The sequence below is a fragment of the Eublepharis macularius genome, chromosome 3 (genome assembly GCF_028583425.1).
Source record: "Eublepharis macularius isolate TG4126 chromosome 3, MPM_Emac_v1.0, whole genome shotgun sequence".
In the NCBI taxonomy this organism is placed as follows: domain Eukaryota; kingdom Metazoa; phylum Chordata; class Lepidosauria; order Squamata; family Eublepharidae; genus Eublepharis; species Eublepharis macularius.
Window position 1 is genome coordinate 23232181 of NC_072792.1, and position 17553 is coordinate 23249733.

Consider the following 17553-nt stretch of genomic DNA (forward strand, 5'->3'; position numbering starts at 1 on the left):
TAGAGGATGTCAGGTGGCGGATGTGTTTGGACTATCCCCTGGCTGTTCATTTTCATCTTTTCTGATCTTCTACTTCCCAAGTCTTTATGAGATTTCTTGATGGTTTGCATTCTTATATACGTACTTAGTTAGGAATAAACCTATTGAACATGGTGGGACTTACTTCTGAGAATATATGTATAGGATTAGGTTGTACTGCATCTGTGGAGGCGGTGTGTGTGTGTGTGCTTTTGCATCTGATGTAATTTATGTTGTGTATTAACCATTCTGTTTTCTATTTTATCTTCACTACAACTCTGTGGCTAGATTTACAGAGTAATGGGCCCAGTGTCACCCAGTGAGTTTTCCATGGGAGATTAGAACAAGAATCTCACCAATATTTATTTATTTGCAAAACTCTTATGTTATCTTTCTGTCTAGTCAGGGCTGCCAAGGCTGTTTTCACTTAAAACAAAATATTATAAAAACATATCATAGGAATTATTAAAACACAAACTAAAATACTCACTAAAAGCACATAAAACTGTAAGTAAAATATAGAGCAGGAAGGAGGGATCACAGAGGGAATGCCAGACAAAACAAACAAGTTTTCATTAGAAGTGGGCACGAACCAAAATATGAACCAAAGTTCATCACAAACTGGGCCTTTTTTGGTTCGTGAACCGGTGGTTTATCAGTGGGCATTTCTGACAAACCGTGACGATTTTTAGGCTGGTCCGTTTGGTTCGTTTTTGGTTTGTCACTGCAGATAGCCTGGAGCCAATCAATCAGTTTCCTAGGCAACAGAAGGATAGGCTTTCTGCAGACCTTCTGCTACCCCCATAAGTAACATATTCATGAACCAAACAAACCAGTCTGTGAACTGGGCAATTTCATGCCGGTTTGTGGTTCGTTAAACGCGACAAACCACAAACGGCAATGAACCACCATTTTCCCAGTTCATGCCCATCTCTAGTCTTCATGCACTTGGCGGAGGACAGTGAGAGAAGGTGACAGATAAATATCTGTAGACCAACACTCTAGCTATTACACCACCCTGATTCTGTCAGTAGAGGAGTACACATGAAGAGAAGTAAGTGAAATTTAGTGGTGAATTGGCACTTCAGATCATTGGGAAAGATCCTGCCTGGTTGCTGCTTTGGAGGGATTCTTTGACTAGGAGCAAGCCAAGCTGAGTTGTGGTGGTGAAGGAGTAGATGATAGGGGCCAGCTTTATGTATCCAGCCAGGGTAACAAGCAGTTATGGTTTCCAGCTAGGGCCACCGAGATTTGCTTGCTCCTGGGATGTGTTCGCCCAGTCTGTGCCAGTTAAGTAATATACAGTGCCGGGGTGGGGAAGAACAATGTTAAGTCCAGGGTCTCAAATTTGATCATTGCAGTGCTCTGTCCTTCACCATCAAAACTGAGGACCAGAATGACCCTATGTTGGTGTTCGTTGGAAAGTTTTCCTCTTAAGACTCATGAGATGTGCATGGGCCTCACACCCCTCTTTCTGAAATTATTAAAACATAAACTAAGTAAAAGGATACACCAAAGATAACAACTTAAAAGAGTGTTGCTAAAATAGGGTTTCTCCTGCTTCTCCAGTTTTGATCTCTTCCAGTACCTGCTGTAAGGATCCAAATTGGTGTAGAATTCTTTTCTAGATCAATTATATTGGATAAATTTTGGGTCTGATACGCTGGTAAACCTTTGAAGAAATCAGTGGTTATCAGAGAAATGTACTTCAAAAGTTGTCATGAGTGAAAAGTGTAGGTAGTGGTTCTTCCTTAGAGCTGAAAAATACCTAACGGGTGTTTTAGAAAATGCGTGTTTCTGATTGTCTTGTCATGTTTTTGGCAACCCAAATATGAGAATTTGTGGCATTTGGCACATGGGAACCCTCATCTGAGGCTCCCATTCGTAGTAATGAGCACCTACTTGTGAGTTATGTGCGTCCTGACTTGGATGATAGTCTTTAAAAATGGAAAGCTTTCTGAGAATGCAAAACCACATTGCTCTAACTTGTTTGGTTCTGTGGCTAGGGTTTATAGATAGTTCACTTTATAATTTTTGTCTTTAAGTGTTTATGAGCAAACTGGGGGGAAATGTTCTTACCTGTTGCTATGCTGTTTTAAGACAGTAGAAGATCTTCAGCATTATAGTCTTGATTGCCAGGTTGTAGATGATAAAATTGTCTCATCTCTCAATTTTATGGGTGCTGGAGCCACGGAGAGGGCCAGGAGAATGAAAAGGAATGGAGTTTCCCGGTAGCTCTGCTGGCAAAGATGGAGGCAATCAGGCCTGTTTCCATCTGAGGCAGCTACCACTTTGCCTAGGATTTGAATGTCAGTGACTGGGCCACAGTTGTTTAAGCAGGGCCAGGGCCTTTTTTTTGCCAGAACGTGGTGGAACGGCATTCTGGCACCTCTTGAAGTTAATCACGTGTCCGGTTGCCCTGCCCACCAATCTCCAGACAGAGATCAGTTCCCCTGGAGGACTAATTGCTTATTAATCCCCTTTGGTATGCTCCGTAAAGATTCGGAGCACACCAACTTTTGCCCTGCTGGAATCCCCCCTCCCAGCTGAAGTTTAAAGTGCCCTTTTCGCTTCCTCAGGCTTCAGCTGGGAGGGAGGAATTCTCCCCCAGCTGAAGTTTAAAGCACCTGTTTTGGGCCTTCCCCTGGCTTCAGCTGGGAGGGAGGAACTCAAAGGGGCCTCGCCCTGCATGATGACTTCACTTCCTAGAAATGACATCATCACATGGTCCTTGGAAGGCGTGCGTGTGCCTCGCGTGTGCACATGTGGTGACAGGGTCACCACCTTCTGCCAGGAGCTGCCCCAGGTGCTGGCAACTGAGTTCATCACCTCTTTCCCCAGAAAAAAACCCTAGGCAGAGCACATCCTCTTAGGGGGGAGGGATCTACTGCTTCTTTCAAAGCAGCTTAGGTGACATCTTCTCTTAGACATTTACCTGTGTAAATGGTTTGTGTCACTCTTGATGTGGGGTAGGGCACATTTCTAAAGTGTGAATAGCTTGTTTACCTCATCAGCCCTCACAGAGAGTCATCCCTACAAGTCGGACCAGACTCTGCTCCAATAGCATTTTGAGACTGAATTGAACCAGCTGTGGCATCCATGTCACAAGGGATGCTGAAAACGTACCATTGTTGAGGGTACTGAAAGCTGCTTAGAGGTCCAGGGTGATCAGAGAGGGTCTTCTATCTCTCAGTGTAGTCTGTCCACCTGAGAGAGAGAGAGAGAGAGAGAGAGAGAGAGAGAGAGAGAGAGAGAGAGAGAGATCTTAGAACTAGGATGGATGTCATTGAAATAAACATAGGGAACTGGTTTAATCTAGGGAGGTGGGTTGAGCTGGATCACCATCAACTGCTTAAACCATTTACTCAAAATTATTTTATTTATTTATTATATTTTATTTATGTAATTTATAGTCTGCCTTTCTCACTGAGACTCAAGTGTGAGTCCAGTGCAGTCAGTTTCAAGGATATTTCCATAAACAGTGCCATAGAGTAAATAAACACAAGTTTACAAAGACATAGCGTTAGTAAGAATCCAATATGGAGCTGAAGAAATGCTGAAACAGAACATAAGCAATTCTAGGGCTGACATTAGACCACATGAAGCACAAGTAGTTCATAGGAGAACATATTTAAGACAATGGGTAGTATGTAAGGCAACATAATGGTGAAGTCTATGGTCCTTAACTCATTAGCGAAGCATCTGAGAGCCCCTCCCTACAATACAAAAGCCTTTTTGAATAATTCGGTTGTGCGTCGTTTGTGGAAAGCTAAAGTGTAGGGGGCTCTCCTGACCTCCTCAGGCAGGCCGTTCCACAGGTTAGGGGGCCACCACAGAGAAAGCCTATGTACGGGCTGCTGTTGATTTCACCCATGTACAGGCTGGCACCTGCAAGAAACCCTGTTCAGATGAGCGAAACTGCCATAGAGGAACATAGGGAGGGAGGCGGTCCCATAGGTATGCTGGGCCGAGGCCATGAAGAGCTTTGTAGGTGATAACCAATACCTTGAACTGAGCACAGTAGCTGATAGGTAGCAAATGGAGTGACTACAGAATCAGTGACTGGAAATGAGGCTCATTTAGCAATCAGTGGGTACGTATAGTTGGGATGCAGGTAGAGGTCTTCTTTTTAGGAGTGATTTTACAATGATTTCCTTTAAAGTGCCACTGTCCACTTCCTTCCTGAATGAGGAATTTAGAAGCTTGCAAACCAATATGATAAACTCCATCTGTGCGAAAGATTTATGCAATCTAAAGAGAAACCAGAGTAACTCCATCTGTAATTTGGTGTTTTGAGTTGGTGTTTTGAGTCTAGTGAATCCAGCACATGGCACTCAATTAGAATATTTTAGCTGTTGCTTGCATCCAAATATACTAGGTGATCAGATGCAAGATCAGTTTTAAATCTTATTATAACTGGTTCAAATAATGTAAGGGAGAAGTGTTTGCAAGAGTTATTAACTTTAGTCATCTGTGTATTCAGCCTTAGAGTGAAATTACACTACAAAGCATGGCTTACTCTCATTCTTTTTTTGTAGTCTAATTAACAAGATCAAACCTGGCGTCATCAAAAAGATTAATCACCTGTCAACGCCAATAGCCGGCCTGGTAAGTAATGAAATACATTTTGTACTGTCAGCGTTACCATGTGGATTTTCTTGATTTTTGTCTCCAAATAAATAACGTGCTATAGTATTTCATTTTTAAAGGAAAAAATGACGTGGGCGTAGGTGTTTCAAGGCAGTGATGTTATGCAGTGTCATACTTGCATTATTAGATTCTCGTAACACACTTTTAATAGCTCGATGCTCTGGATGGATGCACGGGCTAAAAGCTGCACGGCTTTGGTGAGACCTCTCCCTCTTAGCTCTTCTTACGAGTGGAGCGGACAGAAGAGGCAGAGCAACTTCATTCTCAGAGCCAAGCTACAAGTGACGCCTGACACAGGTTGGACACTTGTTAGCTTCCCTCAAGTTTTGATGGGAAATGTAGGCATCCTGGTTTTACAGCTTGGCTCTCCATTACAGCTGCAAGACCAGGATGCCTACATTTCCCATGAAAACTTGAGGGAAGCTGACAAGTGTCCAACCTGTGTCAGGCGTCACTTGTAGCTTGGCTCTCATTCCCCTCCCCTCCCTCACTGCAGCCTCACAGTCCTTGTGGCTATTATTCTGCAACTTTCCTGGGGTTGGAAAGGAAAGAACTGCTTGGAGAGTTGAACAGAGGAAAGATCTGTGACCACTGGCACTTCCTGTTGACAGAACTCTGGATTCCAACCCTCCGAGGCTCCTTGATATTAACCCCTCCACTGAGGAAATACTAACCTGGTTGTAATGCCCAAAGTTTAGAGACATCTCCTACTTTCAAACAGATTAACATGGCCAGTTTCTGAGGAACTATTCCAATGTTGAGTAAATGTAGCTTAGTGGATCTTGTAGTTTTAATAGCCTCTGAGGAGCAATCCTAAGCAGGTCTACTCAGAGGTAAGTCCTGTTATTCAGTAGGGCTAATTATAAGGAAAGTGTTTTTAGGATTGCTGTGTTAAGCTACTTATCTGCCTTCAAAAGCTGATATCCAGTCAAGGTTTGTAAGCATTTCTGGTACAGTTAAGTAAAATATCCGTGGTTTCAACAGGTTAGTTGGTGTGCTTCTCAGTTATCTTAAACTATGTGGTAGAATTGCTTAGGAAGGGAACGGCTCTGATTGACCTGGAAGGACAAGGGACTAGAGAGCACTTTTTCTGTATCTGGAATGAGGAGACGATATCAGCTGGAAGAGCTAATGTCCCTGGCTTTTTTCTCCCTTTGCTCACTTCAAAATGTTGCAGTTAAAGCTTAATTACTAGCAAAAGGCTGTCTGCTTGGGCAACATGTCCTTATTAGTAAATAATGCTTATGAGATGGATTCCCTCAGAAACCATAAACACCAAAAGGCACACCTCTCTATTCCTTCTGCTAAGGGAGTAAGCTTAGGTAACAATAGAACCTGTGGAATGGTTCGAAAGGCCATTTGTCACAAAGTGCATGCAGATGTTAATTCGTTTGAAAATGTCTGGGGAAGATTAATGCACTTGGTTGTTTTTGAACAGACCATTGCGCACTGCAAAAAGGGCAGTGTTCCAACTGGCAAATTCCATCTGTACGATTTTTGCATAGAGCATTCCATGAATGTTGGGCTTTTAACCTGCATATAATACACCGATGTGTTTTGAAGCAAGCATTTCCATAAGAAGAAACAAAAGCTGTTTTCTTCATACGGAGAGGCCAATCCTGTATTCTGGCTGAAGAGTGTACCTTTTTATGCAGAAGAAATAATTCCCAAGCAGTTACATAGGAAAGATATTTTTCTTAGGCCTATAATTGCATTAGTTGTATATACAACATAATCTACATATAGTTTTGGCATCTATTGTGCTTAATAACAACAACAACAACAACATTTGATTTATATACCGCCCTTCAGGACAACTTAATGCCCTACTTTGTGATGTACCTGTATGGAGAGGAATTGGGGTTTGTGGATTTAGGACATCAGGTGTATGTATCTCTCTGTATAAAATGTCCAGTACTGAAAGTTACATATCTGTGAGTTCATCCCATACATCTCCCAGATTCACATATATAAAAGATGGGCGGCTGCAATGCTGCTGGTACAGGTTATGATATCTTGCATTTTGCTGTCTCTAGGCCTTTCTCTCGCATTTGTGGAGCACAAAAATAGCACCAAGCTAAAACTGGGAGAACCTTCTATACAGATGCTTGTTAGTGATGGCTAGATGTTGCGTACATAGCATAATGTTAAAGCTGGAGGTCTGAAGGCAGGTGGGGGATGGGAATTCGAAGAGCAATTCAGCATGTCAGAAGTTGTTCCAAATGTGGTCAGAATCAACAGCTTTAAAGTCCTGGTGCACTGCCTTAACCCTTGAGGTCATCCGGTGTCTCTGGGTTAGCAACACCTGCCCTGCTGGCCTTCTGCATTGGTGGCAGGGAGCAGGCCATCGTCTCTAACTGGCAAATGGGCCATGCTGCTAGTTCTGGTGCATGGGGACCATAGGTGCATTATGTACAGTAATGCAAGAGGGCCATTAAACAGCTTGTTCCTAAGTTGTCTCCAAAGCCTGAATTGTTCTCCATTAAAAGATATAAACCATAATCCAAGAGGGTAGTATCTAGAGATGGGCACGAACCAGAATATGAACCAAAAAAACCCACGAACCAGCTGGGTTCGTGATTCGCGAACCAGTGGTTCGTGGAAGCTCATTTCCACGAAGTTCCACAAACTGGTCTACTGGTTTGTTTGGTTCGTTTTAAACAGCAATTCCCCTTACCCTGCCACTGCAAAGCGGCAGGGAAAGGGGCATTTAAACCCAGGGATCAGCGGCTTGTCGAGCAGATCCTCGACAAGCAGCTGATCATTTAAATAGTGAGGCTTGGCTGCCTGGCCAGGAGTTCCTGGCCAGCCAGTCAAGCCCCACCCACAGTTTAAATGGCCATTTTCCCACTACAGGGAGCAGCCATTTAAACAGCCCTGCTGTTTAAATGGCCCAGTTCGTGAACTTGCCCCAGTTCATGGGAGTTCCTGGTTCCAGTTCGTGAACTTGCCCCAGTTCATGGGACCAGTTCGTGAACCAGTTCGTGAACTTGCCCCAGTTCATGGGAGTTCATGGTTCCTGGTTCTTGAAAATGCCATGAACCTCACGGTTCGGTTTTCTCATGGTTCGTGCCCATGTCTAGTGTCTAGTGTAGGCATCCCCAACCTTTTTGGGCCTACCAGCACCACTGGGATTCTGACACAGGGTGTTGAGAGTAACCACAAAATGGCTGCTGCAGAAGGCAGAGCAAACCACAAAATGGCTGCCACAAGAGTTGGTGTCAACCAGAAAATGTCAGGAAGTGAGTTTATGCATAATTCTAATAGTAACAGTTGAACACTTCAGGCAGAATTTCTGCTTAACAGGATGGCTTTTAAAATGAGAATATTGTTTAAAAATATATTCTTGCAGCTTACCTTCAGCCACACAGTGAAGATCCTTGTGGAGACAGCTGGTTCCGATAACATTTTTTTTAAATATGCTCAGCCAATCGGATCTTCAGTAGCCCGTAGCCTGTCATAAGCCATGCTGGCCAAAAGCCCTACCTGTCCCCCTCCACTTTCTAATAACATTTGGTGGACACCAAAAAAGATGTCCCCGGGTGCTTTATGTGGTGAACCCAGGCCTGATGTCTAATTTTTTTTTTGCCATTTCTAAATGCAAGCCATCTGATATTGATATATTTATAATGGAAATAAAGCATCTCAGAGTTTTCTGCGTAGCGTTCATGTTGTCAGGTACCAAAGCAGAGTTCTGAGAGGAGTAAATTTCCCTATAATATTTTTTGATTGGTGGAAAAGAAGAGAAGCAAGAGAAGATAATGCGTAGTATTTTTAAAGTACTTATTGAGTGAAAATGTATTTATAAGTATATGCACACGTACCAAGGAACTTCAGCAGTATAAAGTTCCATCTGTAAACACCCCGTCCCAGACATACTTGGGCCCTCCTTTGTGGTCTGCAGGGTGAAGGTGTAAAGCACATGACAACTGCCAAGTTTGCAGTGCTTGACAGCCCCAGATTCTGAATTGCTGGCCAGCCAATCAGTGGCAGGCTGGCTGGCTTGTGATGCGAATCCCTGATGATGGACCTTTAGGGCAAAGTCTTCCCTCTGGTCCACCTGCTGGGAATTAATTGGAGAATCGATGTTTTTAATATGGTACTTTTAACATTAAAATGTTAGCAATGCTATTCTGGATCTAAGTTATAATTCACATTTTATGGACAGCGATCCAAGAATAACTTAAATCCATGACCAACATGGGATTTTGACCCTTAGAAGGTATTCAGTTCCCCATCAATGACACTGAATGAAGTGAGCATAAAGCCATGTAAAAACACAGTAAGGAGATGGGGAGGAAGAGTAATTCAGCTGGTTCATGACCTAAAAACCTCATTTAGATCTCACATTTAGCCTTTGAGGAGAAAGGACAGATAACTGTATCATAGGAATTTCAAGGTTGACAAAGAGTATCTCTACATGAGACATTTGACATCTAAAGAAAACGTGTCGGGAAATGCAATGGTAGCCGGGAAGGGTAGTTTAAAAAGACAGAGCCGGGGCAGGGCAAAGGCTTTGCTATACACTGGAGCTGAGTGAAGGGGCTGTGAATGCCAGAAGGGAAACTTCAGCCCGTTATAACCTTTCCAGGTCCAAGCCTGGCTCTGGAAGGCAGCTCCAGCCCATTTCCATTCCTCACTGCCCTCTGGTTGTGATCACACACAGTTTTAGACTGGAGAAGTGAAACTGACAGAGCCTTAGGGAAGGAGGGGGGAGATGAAATTAACAAACCCTCTGAGGAGCGATCTCTGCCAGCTCTGTCTTTTTTAAACCATGCTTGCCAGCTAACATTGCATCTCCCTACACTTGACAAACACGTTCTGAGGTGTCTTGTGTTGAGAAACCCTTAGTGGAATACATTAAAATGCTTTTGATAAAAAGAAGTCTTCCAAAGCAAGACATTCCACTGTTTATAGACATGTTCTAATACAGCTTTTAAGGATTACAAATTCAGTTCAATATTCTTTAATAACTTAAGTATCTAAGCCACTTTGGTGTTATTTTACCATCCCTTTTAACAACTGCAGAGCATAACTCTAGGCAAGACATACCTTTTTAAAAAATGTGCTGAGTCGATCTAGTTTGAATTTATTTTGCATGTAAACCTTCACCTGGTCTGTGGCATTCTACTGTTGCAAATGTCCTTGAACAATTTGTGCTATTGGTTGGAGAAGTTCTGCAATATAAAATAAAATATATAAGGAAATGGTATGTGTTAAGACGATAACAGAGTAAATTATAACAAAGTAAATGTAAAGTTCTGCATTTAGATAGAGAAAATCAAAAACATAATTATAGGATGAGGAAAACTTGACTAGGCAGTAGTGCCTGTGAAAAGGATCTGGGGTCTTAGTAGATCATACATTGAACTAGAGTCAGCAGTGTGATGCAGCAGCTAAAAAGGCAAATGTGATTTTTGGGCTGCATCAACAGAAGTATAGTGTCGAGATCATGCAAACACCACAGTTTAAGAAGTATGTTGACAAGTGGGAACATATCCAAAGGAAGGCAACAAAGATGGTGAGGGGTCTGGAGACCAGGTTGTATGAGGAAAAGTTGAAGGAGCTGGGTAAGTTCAGTCTGGAGAGGAGGTCACTGAGAGGAATGATAGCCCTCTTCAAGTATTTGAAGAGCTGTCATATAAAGGATGGAGCGGAGTTGTTTTCTGTTTCTCCAGAGGGTTGGACCAGAACCAACAGGTTAAAATTAAATCAAAAGAGTTTTCAGCTAAACATTGGGAAGAACTTCCTGACAGAGCGGTTCCTCAGTGGAACAGGCTTCCTCGGGAGTGGTAGGCTTTCCTTCTTTGGAGATTTTTAAGCAGAGGCTGGATGGCCGCCTGACAGCAACGTTGGTTTTATGACTCTGTATGAATTTAGATGGTGAGAGGGAGGCCAGGAAGGGATGAGCCAGTGCCAGGCTCTTGTGGCACTTTCTTATAGGCCCAGGGCAATGTTGATTGCCATTTTGGGGTCAGGAAGGAATTTTCTTCCAAGCCTGATTGGCTAGGGATCCTGGAGGTTTTTTGCCTTCCTCTGGGCATAGAGCAAGGGTTACTGGTGAGTGGTAGGGAAGTAAGTGAATTTTCTGCATTGTGCAGGGGGTTGGACTAGATGACCCTTGGGGTACCTTTCAGCTCCATATTTCTATGAATGAGTATAGATCACGTAAAATGTGATCTATATGGCACCTTGTGCTTTGAAGTAAACAGAATATAATCAACTATTCCAACAGCAGAAGGCACATGTGGTACAGAAATATAATCGACTACCCCAACAGTGGAGGCTACATGTGGAATGAGTATGTAATAAACTACTGTACCAATGCTAGTGCTCTTCTGGTTTTAAGCAAGAACAACATTCTACATGTGTCTAGAAGAAGATACCTTGTTTATTATGCAGTGGAACGAAGGTAGATGTACATCGAATTTTAAACACATGAATCTGATTTATATTGAGTCAGACAGCTGGTCTATCAAGGTCAATTTTGCCTACTCAGATTAGTAGCAGCTCTCCAGGAATGCAGGCAGAGGTCTTTTACATCTCCTCATCCTTTTAACCGGACATGTCTAGGATTAACTTTGTGCTGAAAAAGGCCCTAGACAAGCTCCTAAGGTAGAACGTGATGGTTGTAGTAGGCTAGGCCTTGTTTACACAAGTAGCAGCAGAAACACGCTATAGAGGTGGCATGTTGAGAATTAGCCAGTGTAAGCAGAGTGTAAGCATTGTGCCCCTGCACATAAGCTCAGTTCTATATATATACTGGAGAATGTATGTCTCGAGTTTGTGTGTGGACAAATGCATATTTACATCAACCCACCAACAGGGCTGCCAGCTCTGGATTGGGAAATCCCTGGAGATTTGAGGGTGGAACCTGGGGGAGGGGAGAGGTTGGGGAGCAGCGGGACCTCAGTCGGGTATAATGCTGTAGAGTTGACCCTCCAAAGCAGCTGTTTCCTCCAGGGGAACTATCACTATAATATTGGCAACGCTACCCTGAGCCTTCAAATAGGAATGTTTCCTTTTCCTGTGCGTTTAAGGTAGAGGCATGCACAAACTTTTCTCAGTTGTTCCATTCTTGCACTTGCTTGATAAGTGTGGGTGTGTCCTGAAGAGTTGGGGATAATATTAAGGGTGAAACCATAAACACACCATTTATGGACTTGTTTGTAGACAATTAAGTACAGCAGTGCCGCTAAGGTGATCAAAGGTGACAGGTGCCATATAAAAATAAACATACTTTCCCTTACCGTGTAGCAGTTAGGGGATTATACCACATTATATTTGTCTGTCTTTATACCGGCAGCAACAGCTGGCACTCTGACAAGCCAGGTTACACAAACTAGTTAAGCCAGAACAAATGTGTTTTTCTTTTTTAGTAAGAAGAGAATTTTGGTACATCTCGCTCTTCATGGTTTTGTGGTCTTTGAAGAACGTGTGCCTCCTGAATCAAGCACAGGCCTTGTGTGGTCAGCCCTGAGGGAGGGTGGATAAGGCATGTTTGCAATCTGCCATGATCTTAACACTTACAGGGCACTGCCATGGCCGTCTGAAGTCAAGCATTTTTGAGACTGTATTTCTTCTTCAACTGTGGTCTCTTGAGTAAATATCTGTGCCATCACTGCTGAGTATTGGCATTCTCTTCTGTTCACACTCCATGGCACAAATACAAACTCTAAAAGTCCGCCCCCCATTTCTAACTTCTAAGTAACATGTACAGGCAGGGCTTATTTTGAGGGGGAACGCGCAGCAATGCAGTTCCGGTAGTTCCCTAAAGAAGTCATACGTGACTCTTGGCCATTTTAGACCCGTTTCAGCCTGGATTGGGGCCGAAATGGCCCAGATGGGGCCTGTGACGGGTGATGGATCACTCTCCCACTCAGCAGCGGCCCAATCCTGACCATTTTGGGCCCCTTTTCGGCCATTATCAGCCCCCTTTTGCCATATTGAGCCCAATTTCAGCCCTGAATGGCCAGGATTGGGTCCAAAACAGCCAGGATAGGTGATGTCAGGGGGTGTGGCATATGCAAATCAGTTATGCTAATGACACACTTCTGGTGATGTCAAGAGACGTGGCATATGCTAATGAGTTATGCTAATAAGCTGTGCTAATGAGTTCCTCCAGCTTTTTTTCTACGAAATGACCCCTGTGTACAGGTATAGACGAGAGAGGAAAATAGACTCCTTCCCCTTTATAATCTGTTGCCTAAAGAGGATAGCTTCCTGTCTATAATTCCCATTTTTCTGGGAGGGAAAAACTGCTTTTTCTGGTGTAAGTAAAGGTGGATAAGAGGCTTCAAAAACATTGTAGCTGCATTTGTTTTAATGGATGCCCCCTTGATGCCATCATGAAAGGGGGAAAAAAGCTTTGTCACCCAAAAAAATGGCAGCTGGCATTTGATGGGGCCTGTGAAGAAAACACCAAAGAAGTAGAAAACATGGAGGATTGGCAGTATTCTATGCACCCAGGGGTCATTTTGTAGAAAAAGAGCTGCAGGAAATCATTAGCATAACTCATTAGCATATGCCACACCCCTTGACATCACTGGAAGTGTGTCATTAGCATAATTCTTTTGATAGGGCCCGAAATGGCCAGGATTCAGCTGCTGCCAGATGGAGGAGTGTTCTGCCACCTGTCAGTGGCCCGATCAGGGCCATTTTGGCCCCAATCCATGCTGAAAAGGGTCCAAAATGGCTCAAAATGGCCATTTTGGGCATGTTTTGGCCTGGATTGGGTCTAAATCGGACCAGATCAGGTCGGGGCAGGGAAGGGGAGGGGTCCCCCACCAGGCACTGACCCAATCCTGGCAGTTTTGGCCCTGATTGCGGCCGAAATGGGCCTCAAATGGCCAAAACAGGGCCAGGCAGGGGAGGGTTCCTCCACTCGGCACCGACCAATCTTGGCCATTCTGTCCCCAATCCCAGCGGAAATGGGCCCAAAATGACCGGAAGTGGCCATTTTCCCGATCCGTGCCGTTTCGGCCCCAATCGAGGCCGAAACGGCCTCAAATGGCCAAAGGTCAGGTGGGCAGGGCCACTTGACACGTGACCTGTTGGGGGAACTGCCAGAGCGGCGTTCCAGTGAGCCCTGTGTGCACCTATCAAAGGCACAGTTCTTGTGCTAGAAAGTTTCACACACAGATTTGGCACACTGCTAACCTCAATGCTATGTGATGACCCAATTAGAAATGTCTCATCAGAAATTTTGATTCACTGCATTGGTCAATGTCGCAGCTTGATGATAGTAAAATCAACTTGGGCCTTACTCCTCTAGCCTCATACAGATGGAAAGGCACAGTAAGCAGAGATTAGTGTCTGGGAATTTTGACCTCCACAATCTTGTGAGCAATCCCTCTTTCTTTCCATATACTGTAAAGACAATAAGTAATCTTAATACATCTGTGATGCATAATGAGACACAAAAGCCTATTGTCTTCTTGATATGAAAACCAAAGGCCTTTTTATAGGCTATACTTTCCCCCTCCCAATAAATGGAGTGCAGCACTAAGTTGGTTCTGACATGCAGCGCCAAGCTCCTGAATTAACGGCAGTATCATGAGTTTTTATGATCAGCATAATGGATTCCTTATGTATAAAAGGGCTTTATTTATGACTTTGAAAATCTCTAGTTTGTGGCCTGGAAATATTTTTTTAAATATAGATCTGCTTGTGTTATGCTCTAGTTAAAAGGGGTGATGAAGTAACCCAAAAGTGGCGTAGATACTTAAGTTATTAAAGAATATTGAACTGAATTTGTAATCCTTAAAAGGTATGTTAGAAAATGTCTAAAAACAGTGGAATGTCTTGCTAAAGAAGACTTTTTTAAAAAATCAAAAAGTATTTTAATACATTCCATGGAGTTAGCCTTGACATTCCCATGATAAAGATGCCTTTCCTTTTCCCCCAAAGGCCAAATGTGAGATTTGAATGTGGTTTTTAGATCACGAACCCGCTGTAATTCTCTTCCTCCTCATCTCCTTACTGTGTTTTTGCATGGTTTATGTACACTGCATTCAGTGTCATTGATGGAGAACTAAATAACATCTAGAGGTCAAAATCCCATGTTGGGATTTCCATGTTTGTGACCATGTTGGTCACAAACTTAAACAAGTCATTCTTGGATCACTGTCCATAAAATAGAGAATAGCATTGCTCAGACAAACATCTCAATGTTAAAAATACGGTATAAATAACTATGATTCTCCAAAATACAGGAACTTGTCAATAGCAACTCATCCACCCCAAGAACATAATTTTCTATGCCTGGGTACACTCGTGTGCTTTTGTTACTGACTGTGAAGCTGCAGGGTTGGTTTTCAAGAAACGAGTCTAGCAGTTCCCACAGACACAACTTCAGTAAAAGTTGCCTTTTGGACTTGCATGTGACTTCCTTTCTTCAAATAAAACAAGATGGGAGAAGATGTTAAATATATTGTTAAACATTGAAGGCAACTGGCCTTTTAAAATCACATTAAATACATAATAATTTTGCTTGATTGGGCCTTAGCTCTGGACAAATCCATTCTGTCTTCGATGATGGGCAGTAAGAGGGCTTTCTTGGAATCTCAAAACAGAGGAAGGGGCCTTCCCCTCCCCCTTTAATCTCTAGCATCTGTTTATAGGTAATTGATGCAAGCTGGTATAGTATTTTGCGACTAAGAGACTAAACTGTCAGGCATATAGACGCCAGTCTGTGTATAACCTTTGATAGGACCTTCATTAAGTGACCTTGAGCAAGCCACTCTTTTGCTTCCATACCCTTGTAATATAGAGATAATATTGATCAGCTGTAAAAGATTATGGTCAGGATTATAATATACATGAAGCAGATTGAAAACTCTGAAGATATAGAACTTAAAGTATTATTACGCACTGTTTTACAGTCTTTCTGAATGCAGAGGTTCTATTAAGTTTTCCATGAATTTATACAAGTTAATGGACATCACCACACATTGGGGTCTGATGTCCGTGTTATATATGTTGTGAAGTAATTCAGTGGGTGGCCCAGAGTTCTAGTACTACAGTAAAGTGAGAGGCAAGAAATTCCTGCATCATTCATAATTACAAACTTTGAGCGTGATTGTGTCCCCTCTCCCAAATGCACACTCCCTGTAGTCTATCCTGAACTTGTATAGATATATCTGTTTAACGTACTTTTGAATGCACATGGATAGATGCCAGGTTGGTATTGTGGTTGCTTTGAGGCCAGACCAGACTTGGTGGTTTTTCAGTGCAGAAGGTGACATTTACTTAAACAGTTCTTATCATGAAAGGAAACTAAGTCTTCTCTGGCCAGGTAAGTCTTTCACCTGGCTGCAATGATTAAGGGACCTGATAATTGCTAATCTTGCATGCTCAGCACCCTGGCACAGCTCTTCAAAATCATGCTTTTAGAATCACTCGCCGTTAGACATTCTCCCCCTCCACCCCTACTAATTCACCCTCTTGCTTTGAGGTATTATTTTGGCAGAAAGGAAATCTGTGCTTTGAATGGACTTTCAGTGCTGCATAAGCCAAGCTGTTCTTGAGAAAACCCATTATTTAATGGAAAGGGACAAGGTGGCTTGAACAGCAGAGAAGAGAGCATTTTCCATTTAAAGAGTCTAAAGGAATCAAAAATTCATTTTAATTTTTTCCTCCCTTGTAACAATATGAATCTGTTTGGGCTTCTGTCCCCGTTTCTTTTCCAGGGAGAAGTCCAGTCCAGTGTAGGGGTGTGCACCCCCAAAATATTCGGGTTTCCTGCTTCGGCTTTACCCAAAAAAGTGGGGGGAAACTCCGAAAAAACCTGAAATGCGCTTCGGATTCAGATTTCTAAGTTGCTTCGGTATGCTCCGTAAAGATTTGGAGCATACTGAAGTGACAGGGGAGGGGGGAGGCCCACTCCCACCCTTAAACACCCACCGCCACCCCCACTTACCTGGCCAGGCGGAAGACTGGAGCTGCTGCTGTGCTGGCCGGTGGAGAAGGCATTCCCTGCTGCTGCCGCCATGGTCTGCTGGCGCGGCTATGTGAGTGGAAAGCCTTCCCCGCTGTATCTGCCGTCATGCAGCCAGCACAGCCAGCTGGCTGGCAGAGAGGGCCTTCTCCGCCGCGGCCGTAGCCACCAAAGGCCAGCAGGGTTGCGGGAGGGCTGCCTCCTCCAGCACGGTGCCAGGTAAGTGGAAGGTGAGGAGGGTAAGGGTAGGGAATGGGATAGTCTAAAGGGCCCTTTCCTGCCACTTGCAAGCAGCAGGGCCCTTTAAACTTCAGCGGGCAGCCGAGGGGAATTCGGGGCCCCGAAGCTTTGATTTGGGATTTCCCAATTTTCCTCCAATTCGGAAATACCATTCGGGGCCCCAGAAGCTTTGATTTGGGATTTCCTAATTTGCCCCCAATTCGGAAATACCACAGCTTTCCGAATCGGATACCCGAAGCGCACACCCCTAGTCCAGTGTCGGTCCCAGGCTTGCTCTTCTTATCATGGGGAGGCATGAACATCTGAATTAAATGGTCCTGTGGTTTGCATGTTTACTACTTCCTCACAGTGAGGAGAGAAGAGGATGGAGTAGATGACCTGGCAGAAGTCTTAAGGGGACCACTCATGATATTTTTTCATAGCCAGGAAGAGTGTAACATCTGTCATTGGAAAATAGACCATGAGATGGTAAAAGTGGGAGGATCCTTACACCCTGCTATTATTTGTGCTCTATACAGAGTTCTTTATGCCTTGAAGGACCAAGAAAGTCCTTTTGCAGCTGTTTAAAATGGAGAACCATGCTAGGACTAGTGCTGCACTGTTTTTTCCTTCCTCCCACCACTGAGCATATTGTTGTAGAAAGTGGCCTTTTGTTACATGACATCACAGTCATATGGGGCTATATGTTAATGTTACTGAGAATGAAG

General features: G+C 43.5%; 1 protein-coding gene across 8 annotated transcripts in view; it reads left to right on the forward strand.

The window, feature by feature from the left end:
- LMO7 (LIM domain 7) overlaps window positions 1–17553 on the forward strand; it is a 189044-nt gene that overhangs the window by 65579 nt on the left and 105912 nt on the right. For all 8 annotated transcript variants that reach the window (XM_054973080.1, XM_054973085.1, XM_054973079.1 and 5 more), the window contains exon 4: window positions 4557–4626. In XM_054973080.1, the coding sequence (XP_054829055.1) occupies window positions 4557–4626 (70 nt within the window). The remainder of the gene's footprint in view (window positions 1–4556; window positions 4627–17553) is intronic.